Genomic DNA, 18,604 nt, shown 5'->3' on the forward strand with positions numbered 1-18,604 from the left:
AATAACAGATATATATATATATATATATATATATATAGTGTTAATTTAGCCTAATATGGCCCGCCAACTTCAAATTTTTTCTCTGTGCGGCCCATTTACCCGGCCGGGTTTGAGACCCCTGCTTTACACTAACAAACTTCACTCTCGATACCAGGCTTGGTATATGACGGAATTAATAGGTGGGTAGGAATCAGTGACAAGTAATACTGTACAGCGCAACTACTGCAGTGTATAATCTAGTCTTCCGTATAGAGCAGGCTAGAATGGCTTCATAGGTAAAATGTGTAATTTAGCATATTTTATTATTGTGAGTGGGAATAACAAAAGGTTATAAAATATTGACAACAAAATTGAAAAATGGAAATTAGTTTTATCATCATCTATTTGCATACGTAATATTTCCCCATTTACTAAAATTCTAATCTTGTGTATTTCATTTGTATGTACAGTCAAGTCAAAAAGTAAGAACACCTGTGTTAGGTTTTGTTATGTGGATAGATCAATATTTGGTCTTAATGAAAAAAAAAAAAAAGGCGATGAAATTAAACAAGAAAGTATTGACTAATCAATTTATTAAATAAAAATTCACAGATATGTTTTCTACTGAATAAAATACCATAAGTACATCATTTATCACTACTGTACAGAACGAAAATTACAATCATATGCATCAGATCATGTACAAATATTAAGAACAATTTTAGAGAGGATCTTGGAGGAACCCGCCTGCTGCTGAAAACCGTACAGATCGCTAAGTGTGTCCATCAAACCTCATTTTCAGCAAATTATTTTTGTAAAATGAAAAGTTATACAATTTTCCAATATACTTTCTGTATTCCTCACTGTTTTCAAGATCTCTGCATGTTGTTATTCAGTAGGAACATTCGCTGTTTACAATTCTGTCCATGGTCATGTGATAGACACAGAAGTTCACAACTCGTTAGAAGACAGCACTGATACACATACTGTTACTGTAACGAGTCATGCAACTGTGTGTCCATCACATGACCAGGACAGAATTGTATCCACTGGAAGTAAACAAAAAGGCCCCATGCACACAAACGTAAAAACGCTCGTAATCACGGGCCCATAGACTTCTATTGGCCACGGGTACCTCCCCGTATGCTTACGGGACGGTGCCCGTGCCGTAGAAAAATATAGAACATGTCCTATTTCAGGCCGTAATTACGGCACGAGCAGGCCCATAGAAGTCTATGGGGCTCCCGTAATTACGGGTGACTACGTGTGTGCACCCGTAATTACAGCAGCGTCGCTAGGCGACGTCAGTAAATAGTCACTGTCCAGGGTGTTGAAAGAGTTAAACGATCGTCAGTAACTGTTTCGGCACCCTGGACAGCGACTTCCGATCACAATATAGATCAACGTGTAAAAAAAATAGAAGTTCATACTTACCCAGAACTCCCTGCTTCTTCCTCCAGTCCGGCCTCCCGAGATGAAGTTTCAGCCCATGTGACCGCTGCAGCCAATCACTGGCTGCACCGGTCACAGGGACTGCGGCTTCATCCAGGGAGGTCGGGCTGGATGTCAAGAGAGGGACGCGTCACCAAGACAACGGCCGGGTAAGTATGAATTTCTTTTACTTTTATTACGGAAAGGGCTGCCCCTTCTCTTTATCCTGCACTGATAGAGAGAAGGGGCTGCCGATTAGAGCAGTGCAATTTTGCAGCGAAAACCGGGTGGAATACTGGTGACACCGGACCCGTATTTACGGGCACGGGTCCATAAATACTGGTGCAATACGGGTCGAATACGTGTGACCAAGGACCCGTATTTACGGGGAGGAAAAAAATACGTTCGTGTGCATGAGGCCTAAGGCTACATTCAGACTAAAGTGAAAAAAAAAAAAAAAATGGCCATCAAAAACAGGTCTACTGTCAGTTTTTCATGTGCATCAGTGTCTCTAAATTTATATCCATTTCCGGTCCGTCTGTCATCCGTTTTTCATGGCCTTTAAGAAAAAAAAAAGAAAAAAAGATGGATTTCATTTGTCAGGTTGTTTTTTTTGTCCCAACCCCCTGAAATCAGTGCCCACTGTATCTAATGTCCACATAGGGCCAGTGCCCACACATAAAATGCCTGTGCCCACATATAAAGTGCACACTATAGATAGTGCCACAGTGCCCACAAAGTACCACAGTGCCCACATATAAAGTGTTGTCGACGCTCTGGCTGGGGATTCCGCTCCTGGAGGAGCCCCATGCCATATATTTACAGTCACATCAAAGGCTTTTCCAAGACTGGAGTCCCTGGCCAGAGATCTTGCAATTCTGTGGCCAGGGACATATGGACAGTGACGTTAAGGGCTTCCCTGGGCTAAGCGCTCAAAGTAGCGCTGTGTGCAGGGAGTCCTCGGCTAGGATCAGTTTTTACCAGCCGTTACAAGGATTGATTCCAGAACATGGCTGTTAAAGACTGATCCATTGAGCTCTATGGGAGCCGTCAGTCATTGAAAACCACCAAAAACAGGACATATCCTATTTTTTGACAGCCAGCATTCACGGGCTGTTAAAAAAAACAAAACCGTCCGTGTGAATGCACCCATAGAACTTCATTGTTCTGGCCACGTGACAACCGTTAAATAAATGGCCATCACACGGTCGTTTTTCACTGTCGTGTGAGTGCAGCCTAAACGTTCCTGCTCAATATCAACAAGCAGAGACCTTTAAAACCGAGAGGAATTAATACGTAAAGTATATTGAAAAATTTTATAAAACTATTCATTATAAAAACCAATATATACTAATTTACCGAACCTGGACAACCCCTTTAAGGTCACATTCAGAGGGCCTCAATATGGACACATTGTAGCATCTGTATTACGGACACAATGCCGCGGTTCTACTAACAAGCCACCAGCCGATGCCGAAGCCTGCTGTCGATTTTTCCTACTAAACAGAAGCAATACCAGGTAATAGAGCTCATGCAGACGGCATGCAACAAAGCCCAAGGTAAGTGCTCTGTACACAGAACTGCAGTGGTTGTACAAATGCGTCGTTCAGTATAAAAGCCCACCGGATATGACCCTATAATAACGTTTAAGCAATTGAAATGGCCTCTCTCTAATGCACTTTTAAAATGACACATTCACCCCCTTGCCATTAGTTGGTCCCACGTGTAGAGCATTATTCCCACCAACATCGAGCCATCATCCAAATGTGCAGAATGGAAGTCTCGAATATCAGTTGGACAAGCTCATTAGCCCCATAGCCCAGAACACAACCTAAAAGAAGCAGTACCATTCCCCCCTAGCAGTCCCCGGTACAGCGCGTCTACAAGTCACCGAAATGCAGCAGGCACCTTTCCCCCGCCAAAGAACCACATTGAAAGCGAGCTCCGCCCCTTCCGGGCCGGTCACATGACCTTCACTCTAGCGTCTGCCTTTTTCGTCATGTCGGCTTCCGTCGAGCCTTCTACTCAGGTGTAAAAGAGAGGTCGCCAGAGCGGAAGTGTTGATGCTGGCAGTTACTCCATTCATGTCAGTGACAGTCACCAGGTCAGTGTGTGCTGGCTAGGGGGACGCAGGTGACTGAGCAGCAGCTGGTGCGGGGTGGTGGTATGCTGGTGTCCTAGTAACCGTGCACTCCTTGTGTGTAGTCACTGCAGTTGTAGTGTATGAGGGGAGGGGGGTCCTGCAATTTCATGGAAATTAATGGTGTTTGTGTCGTAAACTGTATAATGTTCTATGTATAACACGCACACACACACACGATATGTTCGATCTTGAGGGCTGCACTGTGTTAAATCCCTATAGATTTGTATACTGCAGCAGGACCATAGAGACTGCCTGTATACATATATACTGAAGGACATACATGTAGTGGCATCACATGACCTTGTCTGCCAGTTGCTGCTATAGGTTGTAATGTAGGTGCTTGATGTCTATGGCTGCCATCATGTTGCATCTCGCTGGGAAACAATGGAGACTTGATAATGTAGATTAGAAAATTCACCATTTTAAACCTTGTTTAATATGTCAGAAATGGCCTTTAATGTAGCAGCTTCTATATACAGCCCTACTGACAATACAGGCTGCCATATATAACCTGTATTCTGCTGCTCCTAATAATAGCAATTATTGAAATTAGGGCTGGGCAGTTACTCGTCCTCAGGGCGTAGATATGGTTAAATCCTATGGTAGAGCAGGGAGTCGTCAGTTCCCTGCTCTACTATTCACTGTAACGCCAACCGCACAAGTCTCAGTGCAGACAGATGCGATGATGTCACTGCCTGGCGCTTGTCTGCGTGGAGCCGTTAGCGGCTCAGCATGCATATTTTCAGAGTCCGCTGGACTTTTGCCATATACGGGCATTTCAGCCGTCTTATTGGTCCATAGTGTCCTTAATGCCTGCCCTATTTACTTGTTTAGCCTCGATGCTCGTGTGCCATGGCGAACGGACATTTCCCGCCCCAATTGTTACACGGATGATGGCGGTTATATACAGGGTTGATGAGGTAATATACAAGGATTATTGAGTAGTTCTGGTATATAGCCCCCATCGTTCTGGTATATAACACCATTTCTATATACAGGGATAATGGGGGTTATATACTGGACCCCTATCATGCCTGTATATACCAGCTCTCCATCATCCCTGTATATAATCTCCATCATCTGTGTATATACTATTGGGTTGGGCACTGTCCATTCTCCGTGTGCATTGAGGCTAAACAAGAAGTAAATGGGGTGGGCGTTGAGCACACCGTGGACCAGTAGGATGCCTGAAACGCAGGTATTTGGCAGAAGTCCAGTGGAATCTGAAAATATGCGCCGAGCCACACAGACCGGAGGAGCAGAGGGATCTCCTCCACTAGTTGGAACGGGGTTAGGTGAGTATGTATTAGGCACTATTGGGGTTGATAGGGGCATTATACTGCGTGGAAGCAGCTATTGGGCAGTGTCAGGGGTATATAGTATACAGCAGGCTTAGGGAATATATGTTCAGTGGCATGCAAAAAGGGGTGTGGCCTAAGTTGTTTATTAATCGTAAGCGAGGTTACGTGTTCAATTAATTGTGGTTTTGATTTAGGTTATAATCGCCCAGCCCTAATTGATATTCTCACTTTTATTTTTTTAATTCAATAGAATTACCTTGATTTATTTGTCATTCCTAATTCCTCTACTTTAAAAGTACCTATATATAGCGTTGGTATGGCTATTCTATTGCACTGTGTTCACACAAGTTTTGTTCTTTTTCTATGGATCCTAAATGGATGAAGAGTATGGAGACCCTGTTCATCCTTGCGTTACTTTTTTATGTCGGGTTTCTATTGTTTGATGGCCGGATTTGTGTAGTTTGCTGCATTGTTTCTTCTAGAAAGCAATCACAGAAACCTGACGGACCTTTTATAATTCAGTGGAATCCATTATATCGGTCATGGCTACTATATAAATAGAAGCCATGTCGCCATTATTTGCAAAACCTTTATTCTTCTCCTTTTTAAAATCTAACCCTGGCGTTGGTTTTACAGGGAAGCTATCCCCCCAGCACCTGATAACAGATATGCTTTAAGAAAAACCCACTCTGTGAATAAGACATAAGTGAGAAATTTCACCACTGACTGCTAGATGAAAGCCTAAGGCCCTGTTCACACTTAAGTTTTTTTTTGGTGAAAGAGGCAGCGGTATATAAAACGGTGCTTTGTGGTCAGTGTTACATCCTATCATGCTTAGTCATGTAGTGCTGCTGTACACTGTATCTGTCCTATCTATTATCAGGTCTGCATTCAGACCTGATAGACTAACTCAATGCCGGGTACCCTAATCTGCCTAAATTAAATTCTGAGTGCAGTGAGCAACTCCACCTCCTACATGTTTCACCTTATTCTGGGTTAGTCGGTGAGACGTCAGGAGTATGTGATCTGACTCATTGGTGTTTGGCAGTAGCAGCGAACGCTTCATTTCCATATCGTCCCCATGACGGCACACTAGGAGGATGATCCCTTCACCTCTGTAGGGACAGGAAACCGAGAGGTTAAAAGGGCCCCACCCTCAGCCACCCCCCAGTGTATTTCCTGTCCCTAAAGGAGTCTGGACGGAGAGAGGATTCTCTTCCCCTTTAGGGGGGGGGGGTTTGAATCAATACCTTGATGTGGAGGTCTGGATCAGGGGTCTCCTCCTTCCAACGGAGATCCACTTGGGGGGAGCATACCCGGTAGTTTCTCTCCCCCTTGTAGAAAATCCACCTGTCCGCATGCGGTCCCGTGAGACTAACGCCGGACGGAGTGACGCACTTCCGCCCGTGTCCCTACCCACGCGGAGTCCGGCCAGCATCTGGTGGAAGTGGCGTCAGATGACCGCGCGGACGGAATTACGTCCTAAGCGGAGACTGCATCGGGAACGTGGAGCAGTTACAATTTGTCTCCCTCTCTCCCTCAAAAAGGCAAATTTGGTAAACGAACCCCTTTCTGATTCAGACACGGAAAAGGGCCTCTTGTTCCTTTAGGACTTGGACAAATCGGGGTCACTAGATCCTGAGAGAGATCTAGACTAATGAGGAGAAATATTATTTTTCCGATATGGATGATTTATTAAAAGCTTTCAGGGGTACAATGAACATCAAAGAGGTTGCAAAACAAAAGCCCATCCAGGATGAGATGTTTCGTGGTCTAAGGTTTTTCCTATTAATGAAAATGTATTTGAGTTGATAAACGAGGAATGGAAGGACCTGGAAAGAAGGCTAGGAGTCTCCTGTGAATTTAAGAATCTGCTACTTTTTTATAAAGACGATACAGGCATCTGGGACGATATCCCTAAAGTAGATATTCAGATGGCGAAGGTAGTTAAAGAAACGTCCTTGCCATTTGACGATTCGGCTCAGCGAACAGACCCCGTGGAAGTCTAACTGTCTCCTAAAGAAAACCTGGGAGACATTCATGTTTAGTATGAAAACTAACAAAGCAACCACTTCAGTAGCTAGAACCCTACTTGTTTGGCTAGGTGAGCTAGAGAACCATCTCTGGGTAGGAACGCCCAAGATATTCTTTTGGGCAGAACAAAACCTTCTTTCTCTATCCGCCATTCACCTAAATGGCTTGGAGAATACAGAGGCAGATTTCCTCAGCAGGAAAAACCTAGATCCGGGCGATTGGTCTTTTAAATCAAGAAGTCTTCCTCCAGATCACACAGCCATGGCGGTTTCCTCAAGTGGACCTGTTTGCGAACAGATCAAATTCCAAAACCGAGCTCTTCTCTCTAAACCCCCAGGATCGTCCCCTAGGCATAGATGCTCTATCTCAACCTTGGGACATGGATCTAGCATACGCCTTTCCACCACTCCTGCTGATATCAAGTGTTCTTCAAACTCTTTACAAAGAAGATCTAAAGCTCATTTTGATTGTTCCGTTCTGGCCAAAAAAGGTCTGGTTTCTGATCTTCAGGGAATTGGCACTGGAAGACCCGATTTTAGAACTTCCTTTAAAATCAGATCTACTAGTACAGGGGCTGCTACGACACAAGTCTCCATAACCTTCATCTATCAGCCTGGATTCTGAAGGGGCACTGCTCAGAGAAAGGGGTTTATCCCAGAAAGTAATAGCAAGTCGTAAGCTGGTTACCTCCGCAATTTATCTAAAGATTTGGAAGAAATTGACCTACTGGTGTGGAAACTGACCACCAGACCAGAATCATCTGGTCATCCAGCAGATTTTGGATTTCTTACAGCAGGGGCTGGATCTAGGGCTTATCCAAGCACCCTCCGAGTACAAATCTCGAAACTTAGCACGTTTTTTGACACCCAACTGTCAGAACACAGGTGGGTGAAAAGATTCATGTGTGCAGCCTCAAGACTAAGGCTGACCATTAGACAGTCCTCCCCACAATGGGAACTCGGCGTGGTCCTCAGGGCCCTAACCCCCCTTTGAACATATTGAAAACGTAGACGTCAAATATTTGTCCCTTAATGTGGCCTTTCTTATAGCAATAACCACAGCAAAGAGACTAGGGGAAATACAGGTGCTATCCGCAGAAGAATCATACCTTAGGATATCGGATGATAAAATAATACTAAAGCTGGATCCTAATTTCCTTCCAAAGGTCGTATCCAATTTTCATAGAAATCAGGAGATTGTCCTTCATTTTGTCAGGACCCCAGGAATCAAAAGTCGAGGAGTTTAGATGTGAGAAGAGCAGTCTTACAATACAACAGGTTACTGCAGACTGGCGGAGAGATTCCAACCTCCTAGTCCAATTTTTTGGGGGGAAAAAAACCTCAAAAGCTACCATTGCTAGATTGATGAAGACAATTAAAATTTTAGTCTCTGAAGGGAAAGTCAGTTCCTGCGAACTTCAATGCCCATTCCACCAGATCCACAGCAGCATCATGGGCAGAAAGGGGAGGAGCTTTGCTAGACCAGATTTGTACTGAAGCTACTTGGGCCAGCTCCCTTAGCTTTGCAAAACACTATAGGCTAGACCTTTCATCCGGTAGAGCCTTATCCTTTGGCGGCAAAGTACTTCATGTGGTAGTCCCACCCTAAACCATCTCATTTGTTGTTCTCCTAGTGTGCCGTTATGGGGGATGATATGGAAAGTAAGAATTAGTCTTACCGGTAATTCCATTTCCTTGAGTCCCCCATGAAGACATACATTTACCCACCCTACCGGGTTTGTGGTACGTGTAGTTAACATACTGCTGGGATTAGCTAATTCCTTCCTGTGTATGGTCCACGCTGCTGTGAGGCTGAGGGTGGGGCCCTTTTAACCTCTGTTTCCTGTCCCTACAGCGGTCAAGGGATCATCCTCCTAGTGTGCTGTCATGGGGGACTCAAGGAAACGGAATTACCGGTAAGACATTCTTACTTTCCGCGTCTGTGTGTCGGTTGCACCTTCCCCTTCCAGATGGAATGGCATGATTCTATGGTTGATTTATAGACCATATTTTTATCTTGTGGATCGGTACCTAGGATGACTTTGCAGTATATGTAAGTGAGTTGAATATCAACCAAATTGGACTCTGGTTCACCTCAGAATGTGATCGGGATACCCTGGCATTTTTGGATGTAAGAATCTCAAGAGGAGAAGGTGGTAGGATACTGACGGACGTCTTTAGGAAGCCAACTGCTACCAACAGCTTCCTGAGGTGGGAGAGTGCCCATCCATATGCCCTGAAACAGGGTATACCGAAGGGACCATACCTCCGCCTCAGGAGGAATTGTTCCAATATGAAAACCTTTTTAGTACAGGCAAGAGTTTTGAGATACAGATTTCAACAAAGGGGATACCCCGATAAAATTCTGAAAGACTCATTCAACAATGTAGTGATACAGAAGAGAAGTGATCTCCTGACACCCAAAAATAGGGTAGATCCCAAATGGAATACGTATCATAGGGACCTATGATGGGTCTCATACAAGTATGGGATGTAATTAATAGGCACTGGGATATCTTGATGGAGGATGAAGTTCTTAAACTTACTCTCAGCGAGAGACCACAGATCACATTCAGACGCAACAAAAGCCTGAAGGACAAACTAGTACATAGCCATTTTGTTGTTGAATCTCCTGAAACATGCTGGTTAAACAGGAAACCTCTGGGGACTTATAGATGTGGGAACTGCCTTGCATGTGATTCTATTGTGGTCTCCAAAATGTTTACTGGTGCGAGGACAGGTAAAGAATACCTCAAACACTTTATCAACTGTAAGTCCAGGGGGGGTGTGATAAACTTGGCAAAGTGCGCATGCCCCAAGGATTAGATGGGTAAAACCAAAAGCGCGTTTAGAAGACTTATTAGAGACCGCTACAATGACCTCCTTAACAGAAGGGATACCACAATATCACAACATGTATGGCAGACACATGGGGGTGACCCCAAAGTCATTAAATTCCAGGGTAATCCGCAAGTTGAACCCAGCCCAAGAGGGGGAGAATGGGATAAACTGCTGCAGACCTGAGTGAAGATGGATATGTAAAATGAGATCAGTCACCCCAGAAGCTATAAATGACCATGTAAACTTTGCCATTTAAGTAGCTCTATAGGAAACATGCAATGCAAAAGAATACTAGTGAAGGTGAAATATTACCAAGAGAAGATCTCATTGGCTGTGATCCTTCTACAATAATTATCCAGAGAGCAGTCAATTCATGAGCTGAAGTGGCATGACGAGTCTCTCAGGAGTGACAGATTTAATGTATCCACATGATTGGTTAATAGCAATAGGACAATATCCTATTCTTGCCCACCATGTGTCTCTGAACTCATTTTCACTTGCATCAGAATGTATTGAACCAAGATAGCAGAAAGATATCCTCCTACACTGTGCTGCCTTATTTATTATAATGTGTTGTACTCTTGAGAACACACGTGTAGATATGTGAGATTAGTGAAGTTCCTTGCTATTTGCTTCATATTTGATGAATGAACATTAGAATATTTTGCATGGGAACGGATGCTCAGAACTGGCACAGTGACTGACAGAGCTATAGGCCAATTGGGATGATTCATAAACATCCCACTGATGCTAATAGAATCGGCCCAATGAGATGCTGGGAATCATGAAGGGGGATGAAGCAAGTGAACCTACCAGTGATTGGCTATCAGACGGCCGAACCTCCCGAAGGGGAGGGTGCAACTGACTAGGGATGTCACGGTACCAGAATTTGGACTTAGATACCGATACTTCGTTTAGTATTGCGATTTCGATATCAATTCGATACTTTGCTAACAGTGATTTAAAAAAAAAAAAAGTTCTTATGTTTTCTGATGAGGCTTGATGATGAATTTAACCTCCACGTGCCTCACATTAATAGTAATTAACCGCATGTTTCTGTCATAATGGGTTAATGTGTGCGGTACATGATGGGGTTAATTACGATTAATGTGAGGCACATGGAGGTTAAATTCATCACACCTCGTGCCCCACAATAATAAGTGATCGAAAGCAGTTTTTATTTTATTTTTTTTACAGCGTACACATCATAAATTATGCAAAAAAATTGTTGCGCAGGTTATTACGGCCGCACCAATACCGAATATGTATTGAGACGTAATTTAATGTTTATTGTAAAAAAGCTGTATGTGTATTTTTTTTATTTAACATTACTTTGTTTTTACTTTTATTTTTTAAACTTTAATGTACTGGCATATATCTGTATTACAGTACATTAGCCTGTGTATGGATAGTACACAGGCAGTTGTTAGGACATACCTAAGTATGCCCTAACAGGAAATATGGTAGGACAGCCCTGGGGTACTTCAATGGACCCTGGGCTCTCTGCCTATGTATGGTATGTCCCTCAATCGGGTCACAGGAATTCCCTGTGATGTGATCCAGGGGCATCCCCCCCCCTTCTCATTTTCCCTTGAATGCTGCAGTCCGCTGTGATCACAGCGTTCACGGGAATAGCGGCGGAGATGAGAGGTTTCTCTGATCTCCGCCAGCGGGGCTGCGGCTGTGTAATACAGCCATTGCCTTGCTCCTGACAGTGCTCGCGCGGTCAGCATGAGGAGATGCGGCCGGCGCTGCACTAATGAGCGGCGGTTCAGGCACTTAAGACAGAACATGTGGGTGTTTTGTAGTGCGCTCGCCATGTTCTGTTTTCAGTGCCGCCACTTATTAGTGAAGTGCCGGCCCCATCGCATCATCCTGACCCCACGCACTTGTCAGGACTCGGGAGCGAGGCAATCACTGTATCACATGGCCGCAGCCCCGCTCTCACATTCTTGTGTTACTATACTGAGCTGTACGGCCGCACAGCTAAGTATTGAAATACATGAAACAGCGGTATCGAACCGTTTGGGGATGCACAGTATCGAAGTTTAGATGCATCGTGCATCCTTACAACTGACGCGGAAATGAAGCTTTCGCTGCTACTGCCAAACCCCAATGAGTCAGATCACATATACTCCTGACGAACCCAGAATAGGGTGAAACGCGTAGGAGGTGGAGTTGCTCACTGCACTCAGAATTTAACTTAGGCAGATTAGGGTATCCGGCTTTAAGTTTGTCTATCCGTTCTGAATGCAGACCTGATAAGATAGGATAGATATAGTGTACAGCAGCACTACAAGACTAAGCATGCTAGGATGTAACACTGACCACAAAGCATAGTGATATATACCGCTGCCTCTTTGACATTTATATGTTTGTATGTCTGTATGGTTTGTAAAAGAATGTGATGTTCCATGTTTTATTCAAGCTTAATAAAAGCTAAGTTTTATAAGTAATCCTTCCTCTATATTATACTATAATTGGAAGGAACTAATGGGAACCAGCCCGTCAGCTGATATCTGGGAACGTTATAAGTTTTTTTTGCCTCGGAAACCGTGGCATAAAACGGCCGAAATTGACTCCTATTGATTTCAATGGGAGGTGGAGGTTTTTCCGGGGAGCAAAAAAAAACTCACTGGAAATATAAGCGACGTGCCCTATCTTGAGGCATTTTCTGCCTCAAAATCCCCATTGAAATCCATGCTAGACAAAAGTTTTTGGTTTTTTTTCAGTAAAAAACATTCCCGGTAATTCCCTTTTGAAGAAATAGGTAAAAAAAACACAATTGTGTGGTGCAAAACTACATGAATAATCAGTTCCATATTTTTTTTTCAGGCAGAATTTTCTGCCTGTAAAAAAACTGTGTGAACATACCCTTAGGCCTGAGATGCTGATAACCTGTATGAATGTGTCGAGCAGTTTTTCTCAGTGCTCGTACTCCAGAACATGAAGGTCAGGCATCGCCACCCTACTCCTCTTACTAAAAAGAGATGAAAACATATTTCAGATGCTACTTTGTAGGCAGAAAAGCTTAAAACTCATTGGAAGGCTCCCTAAGGCTAGGGCCAAATGGCGACTTCGACTGTGACACAGGTCACGTGGCTAGAGATCACTGTATCTGGCCCAAAATAGCTGTATCATCCTGCTTCGATCACTGGTAAGGAAAATAAATGTGGCTGCATTCCAACCTGCAGATTGCTGCGATATGAGTCTCTAAAAATCCAAACCTGCTGAATTTTTTATTTTATTTTTTTTTAAATGGTCGCGGCAAACCTGCGTGTCACGACGCGGCCACATTGACTTTCATAACCTGCAATGCAGGCAGGGTGACACAGCGATCTTTTGGCTCTTGTGTAGCCCTACCCTAATAGATGAGAAATGCAACAAAAAGTACTGTCTTTTATTATTGAAGGTTGGTTTAGCAAAGTCATTTAGGCTGCATGAAGGGTACGTGCACTCGTATCGTAAACTCTACAGAATTTCCAATTTTTGTACGGAGATTCCCCAGCATTCTCGCAAGTGAAATTTACATACTGCAGATGGAGAATCCGCACTGCAGGTCAAATTCCGCTTTTTCTTTTCTTCAGATTTTTCCTGCAGCATGGGGGATGAGAGTTGTCGTCCACTTTGCTGCTACTCTCAGGGTGTGTTCGCACGCAGAAACAGCTGTAAAATACGGAGTTGTTGTTTTCTAAGGAAAACAGCCTCTGATTTTCAGCCATTTTTTAAGAATCAAACGTCTCTTTATGCGTATTTTGCGGCTGTTTTTCTATCGGCTCAAGAAGGAACATGCATTTCTTTTTACTGAGAGTCTTATTATGCTCCCCAAACGAAACTAAGCTTTTCCCGTTGAGATTAATGGGCAGATGTTTGGAGGCGGTCAGCTTCCGTTTTTTTTGGGGTGTTTATGACCTGAAAAACGGCTTAAAGTAAGCAGTGTGAACATACCCTAATACGCTGCAGAATTTCTATACCGGAAATCTAACCAGAAATGACGGTGTTTATTCTACGTGTGAATATACCCGAAAGCTACTTGTATAGTGATACCCAAAAGGAATGGATTGCAGCGGTGGTTTTCTGGCCAACCCAACTCTTTTAGAAATGTATTTTTGGTGAATGTGGTGCATTGAGTTTTTATTTTTTTCTTCTCTCTGTTTGACAGGCAAATCTGCTGTTGAATTCTGGAGTGGTAAGATATCTGCACCACTGATCAGCTTCATCATGCCTGCAAACAAGGTTTTACAGCCAGCTTTAAAAATGAAAGTCGATGAATTATTTCTGTATTGGCTGAGTGAGACACCAACGCAGTTGCTACTGAAGGACTATTTAAGAAGAATTAAAAATGGAGAAAATGTTATGCCTGAAAGCTTTGATGACAGTGGAGATGCTTCCAGAATGCAGACTGCTAATAAAATGCTAGATAATTTATCCATATCACCAGTGACTTGTAGTCCTCCGTCTCGCTCTCCTTCTGCGCTTCCCATTGGAGCCTTTGGCAGCCCAAGAAGTGGACTTACTCCAAGAACACGTAGATCCAATGGATCAAGATTGGTAAGTCGCTTATAAAAGTCTATATATACTTTGTGAGCTGTTAACCAGTAATAATTATACGGAACTATCTAGGGCCCCATGCAAACGGCCGTAATTTTCATCCGTAATTACGGATGACATTGTGGACCCTTTCCCTATATTTATGGATGTGTGTCCGTGCTGTAGAAATGATCCGCTAATTATAGAACATGTCCTGTTGTCCGCAATTGCGGCTCAGGCTCACCCATAGAAGTCTATGGGCACATCTGCAATTGTGGACGGCTACAGATGTGTAGCTGTCAGATCTGCATTTGCTGACTGTAAAAAACGTTTACGGTCGTGTGCATGCGGTCTTTATTCTTGGTATAAAGGAAATGTGTGCAGTTAATATATTGGTAAGCTATATAATATTTGTGTGGTATATTTTGAAAATTGTATTTGGAAACTGTTTAGATAAACCTGTACCCAAAAAAAAGTTCTACCTCCTTGTTCTATGCAGGTACCACAATATAAAGGAAATCTTCATAAGCATAAGGCTGTGTTCGCACTAGCTGTTTTTCCCTTTTAACCCCTTAACGCCGAAGGACGGATATATCCGTCCTCAGCAGCTGCTAGTTCGCGCAGGAGGACGGATATATCCGTCCTGTGATCGCGCGGGTACTGACAGTTTACCCACGCGATCAGCGGCAGGAGCACGGCTGTTATACACAGCCTGGCTCCTGCTGCAACTGCCGGAATCGAAGCACGCGCCGATTCCGGCAGTTTAACCCATTAAATGCCGCTGTCAACAGTGACAGCGGCATTTAATGTGTTTGACAGAGGGGGGAACTCCCTCTGTCTCCCGATCGGCGCCCCCGCAAACAAATCGCGGGTCGCCGTCGGGTTTCCATGACAGCCGGGGGTCTAACAAAGACCCCCAGGTCTGTCTTCAGCATCTGCCTGTTAGGCGATGCCAGAGGCATGACCTAACAGGTTGCCTGTCAGTTTTACACTGACAGGCAATAATGCTTTGGTATACGAAGTATACCAAAGCATTCTATATGCGATCGGCATATCGCATAGTGAAGTCCCCTGGTGGGACTAAAAAAAAAAAAGTAAAACCGTTAAATAAAGTTTGTGAAAAAAAAAATAAAAAAAATTACTGTCAAAGTCAAATAAAACTACTTTTTTGCCCCAAAAAGTGGTTTTATTTAATAAAACGGTCAAAACAAATCACACATACACATATATGGTATCCCCGCGATCGTAACAACTTGACCAATAAAATGAACACATTAATTAAACCGCCGGATGAACGGCGTCCAAAGAAAACGCAAAAAACAACGGCAAAATTCTCTCTTTTCTCCCATTCCCCCCATAAAAAATAAAATAAAAGTTCATCTATAAGTCCTATGTACCCCAAAATAGTACTAATGAAAACTACACATTGTCCCGCAAAAATCAATCCCACATACGGCCACATCGACGGAAAAATAAAAAAATTACGCCTCTTGGAACGCGGCGATGCAAAAACAAGTAATTTTTTTCTAAAAGGGTTTTTATTGTGCAAACGTAGAAAAAACATATAAAACCTTTACACATTTGGTATCCCTGTAATCGTGCCGACCCATAGAATAAAGTTAACATGTTATTTACGCTGCATAGTAAACGGCGTAAATTTATAACGTGAAAATTAATGCTGGAATAGCTGCTTATTTTCAATTCTCTCCTAAAATAAAGTTAATAAAAGTTAATCAATATGTTATAAGCATCTAAAAATGGTACAATTACAAAATACAACTCGTTCCGGAAAAAACAAGCCCTTATACGGCTATGTCGACGGAATAAAAAAAGAGTTACGACTCTTGGAATGCGACCGTGGAAAAACAAAAAATAATCCTTGGTCATTAACGTGCAAAATGGCCCGGTCATTAAGGGGTTAATCTGGGTTTCGTAGCGGTGTGTTTTTGTTTTTTTCTCCCTTTACAGTAAGAATAGCTTGGTTGGCAGCTCTATTCTTGCCCTGACAAAAACTTGACCTCATGGCTCTGTGTTAAATGTACAGTCTAAAGTTCCCTTTACATGGGCCAATGATCAGGCAAATGTGTGTTCATATGAGCGGTTGTTCTCGATCATTGCCCTGTGTAAACAGTGCAACTATCAGCCGATTAAACTAGCAAACGCTTGTTCATCAGCTGATCGGCTCGCTTGTGCGGCCAATAAAATGGTCGCTAGTCGACCGCACATCTTCCTGTGTAAACAGGGAGATGTGCTTCCAAAATTATAGAAATATTTGGGGACGAATGATTGTAGTAAGGATCGCTCCTCCTCCTACATGACCAATTATTGCTGCTCGTTTCCTTGGCCCATATCGGGCTGTGTAACAAGACCCTAAGGCCTTATTCACACGGACGTGTCCGTTTTGCGTGCGCAAAAGGTCTGTGTGGCATCAGCATATGGTGCGCGGCTGTGTGATTTTCGCGCAGCCTGCATCATTATAACACGCTGGTTTTATGTTTACAAACCGAAAAGCATGTGGTACTTTTCTGTGTGCATTCATTTATTTTACTACTGTTGCGCGAATCACGCGCGGCACCCGGAAGTGCTTTCGTGTGCCGAGCGCGATTTGCACGCACCCATTGACTTCGCGAGACACGGCCAAATATAGGACATGCCGTGCGTTTCACGCAGCGCACATACGCTGCGAGAAATTCACTGACAGTCTGAACGGCCCCATTCTGTAACATAGGTCCGTGCGACGCACGTGATTTCCACACGCGTAGCACGGACGTATTATACGTTCGTGTGAATAAGGCCTAAGGCTGTTTTAATGCTCCAAACCTATTTTGTCTCTTAAAGCATATATGTATTTAACCATTTCATTCCCGGCCATCCAAGAGCCATAACTTTTTGCCATAATTTTCTGTCACTGACGTGGTGTGAGGGTTTATTTTACGCAGGAGGAGTTGTAGTTTCTATTGGCACTATTTAAACTACCATATAATATACTGGGAAAAAAAATCTTTGTGGGGTGTAATTGGAAAAACTGCGATTCCTCCTTTGTTTAATGGGTTTCATTCTTACGGCTTTCACCGCGCAGTAAAAACTACTTAACTTTATTCTGCGTCTCTACGATTACGGCGATACCAAGCTTATATTGTGTTTTTTGTTTTGTTTTATATTTTACTACTTTTATAAAGAAAAAAACAATGTATTTCACCACATTCTGAAAGCATAATTTTTATTTTTTCTGTCGCTTGAGCGGTGGGAGGGCTTATTTTTTTTGCGGGAAGAGCTGTAATTTTTATTCGTACCGTTTTAGCGAACTTTTTTATTTATTTTTTTAAATGTTTTTTTTTTATATAAGATCTAAGCCCTCATGCACACATCCGTCGGCCGTTGTACGGCTTCTAATGACTGATTAGTGAAACAGGGACCGCGCTCTGATGGCTTCCGTGTGCAGTCTGTTTCACGGACCAAATGAATGAAAAGGCCGAGACTGTTCCGTCAAACTATTCCAACAAATCTCCCCACGCAGTGGAAAAAAGCTGCCGAAAAAACAACACAAATTGACCTGCAGTGATGTTTCTTTAGCCGCAGCATGTCAATTAATGCTGCGGAACTCTTCTGTTGAGGGATTTCCCCATTGAATTCTGAATTGAATGCTTTAAACCCACAACAAAGTGGTGTACTTTGCGACGGAATCGCAGCGATTCTGCCGTAAAAATAAAAAGTGATACTTACCCAGAGTTCTCTGCTTCTTCTCCAGTCCGGTCACCTGGGATAACATGTCATCCCATGTGACTGCTGCAGCCAACCACAGGCTGCAGCGCTCACATGGCCTGCAACGTCATCCCAGGAGGCCGGCCTGCATGAGTTAAATGTTATATTGTAGTAATTTGGACTTTTACGGTTCAAATTATTTAAAAAATTTCTCTCCGAACCCCCCCCCTCGTCTTTCTCTCTTTCTCGCTTCCTTTCTCCCCTCCCCCTTTCTTGCTTTCTCCCCGCCTCCGCCTTCCATTGAAATCAATGGGAGGCATTTTTGGCGTGCTTTCCACGTTAGGGTCAGTTCACACTGAGTTTAAGACTGCCTGCTGTGAGGGGAAAGGGGAAGACATCTCATTGTTACACACAACATTTTAGACTGCACTAGATGGGTATGAAGGGAAAGCCTTCCAAGTGTCTGAGTTAGGTGTAAGTCAGAAGTAAGATTAAAGAGAACCTGTCACTTCTCCTGACATGACTATTTTAGTAAATACTTGTATTTACCATGAAATAACAATTCTCATATTTTCTTAACGTTGCGTTGTGCCAGTCTGTTCTTCCTCCTGGAAATGTATGAATAAATTGACGTGTTACCATTC

General features: G+C 43.3%; 1 protein-coding gene across 3 annotated transcripts in view; it reads left to right on the forward strand.

Moving 5' to 3' along the window:
* The first annotated feature begins 3,392 nt into the window (after window positions 1-3,392).
* The window catches only part of PPP2R3B (protein phosphatase 2 regulatory subunit B''beta), a 71,315-nt gene continuing 56,103 nt past the window's right edge, over window positions 3,393-18,604 (forward strand). For 2 of the 3 annotated variants that reach the window (XM_075852554.1, XM_075852557.1), the window contains exons 1-2: window positions 3,393-3,514; window positions 13,891-14,279. In XM_075852554.1, the coding sequence (XP_075708669.1) occupies window positions 13,950-14,279 (330 nt within the window). In that variant the 5' untranslated portion in view covers window positions 3,393-3,514; window positions 13,891-13,949. Of the gene's footprint in view, window positions 3,515-8,742; window positions 8,804-13,890; window positions 14,280-18,604 lie in introns of all 3 variants that reach the window. The other variant, XM_075852555.1, reaches the window with a different exon arrangement.

The sequence above is a fragment of the Rhinoderma darwinii genome, chromosome 2 (assembly GCF_050947455.1).
Source record: "Rhinoderma darwinii isolate aRhiDar2 chromosome 2, aRhiDar2.hap1, whole genome shotgun sequence".
Classification (NCBI taxonomy): domain Eukaryota; kingdom Metazoa; phylum Chordata; class Amphibia; order Anura; family Rhinodermatidae; genus Rhinoderma; species Rhinoderma darwinii.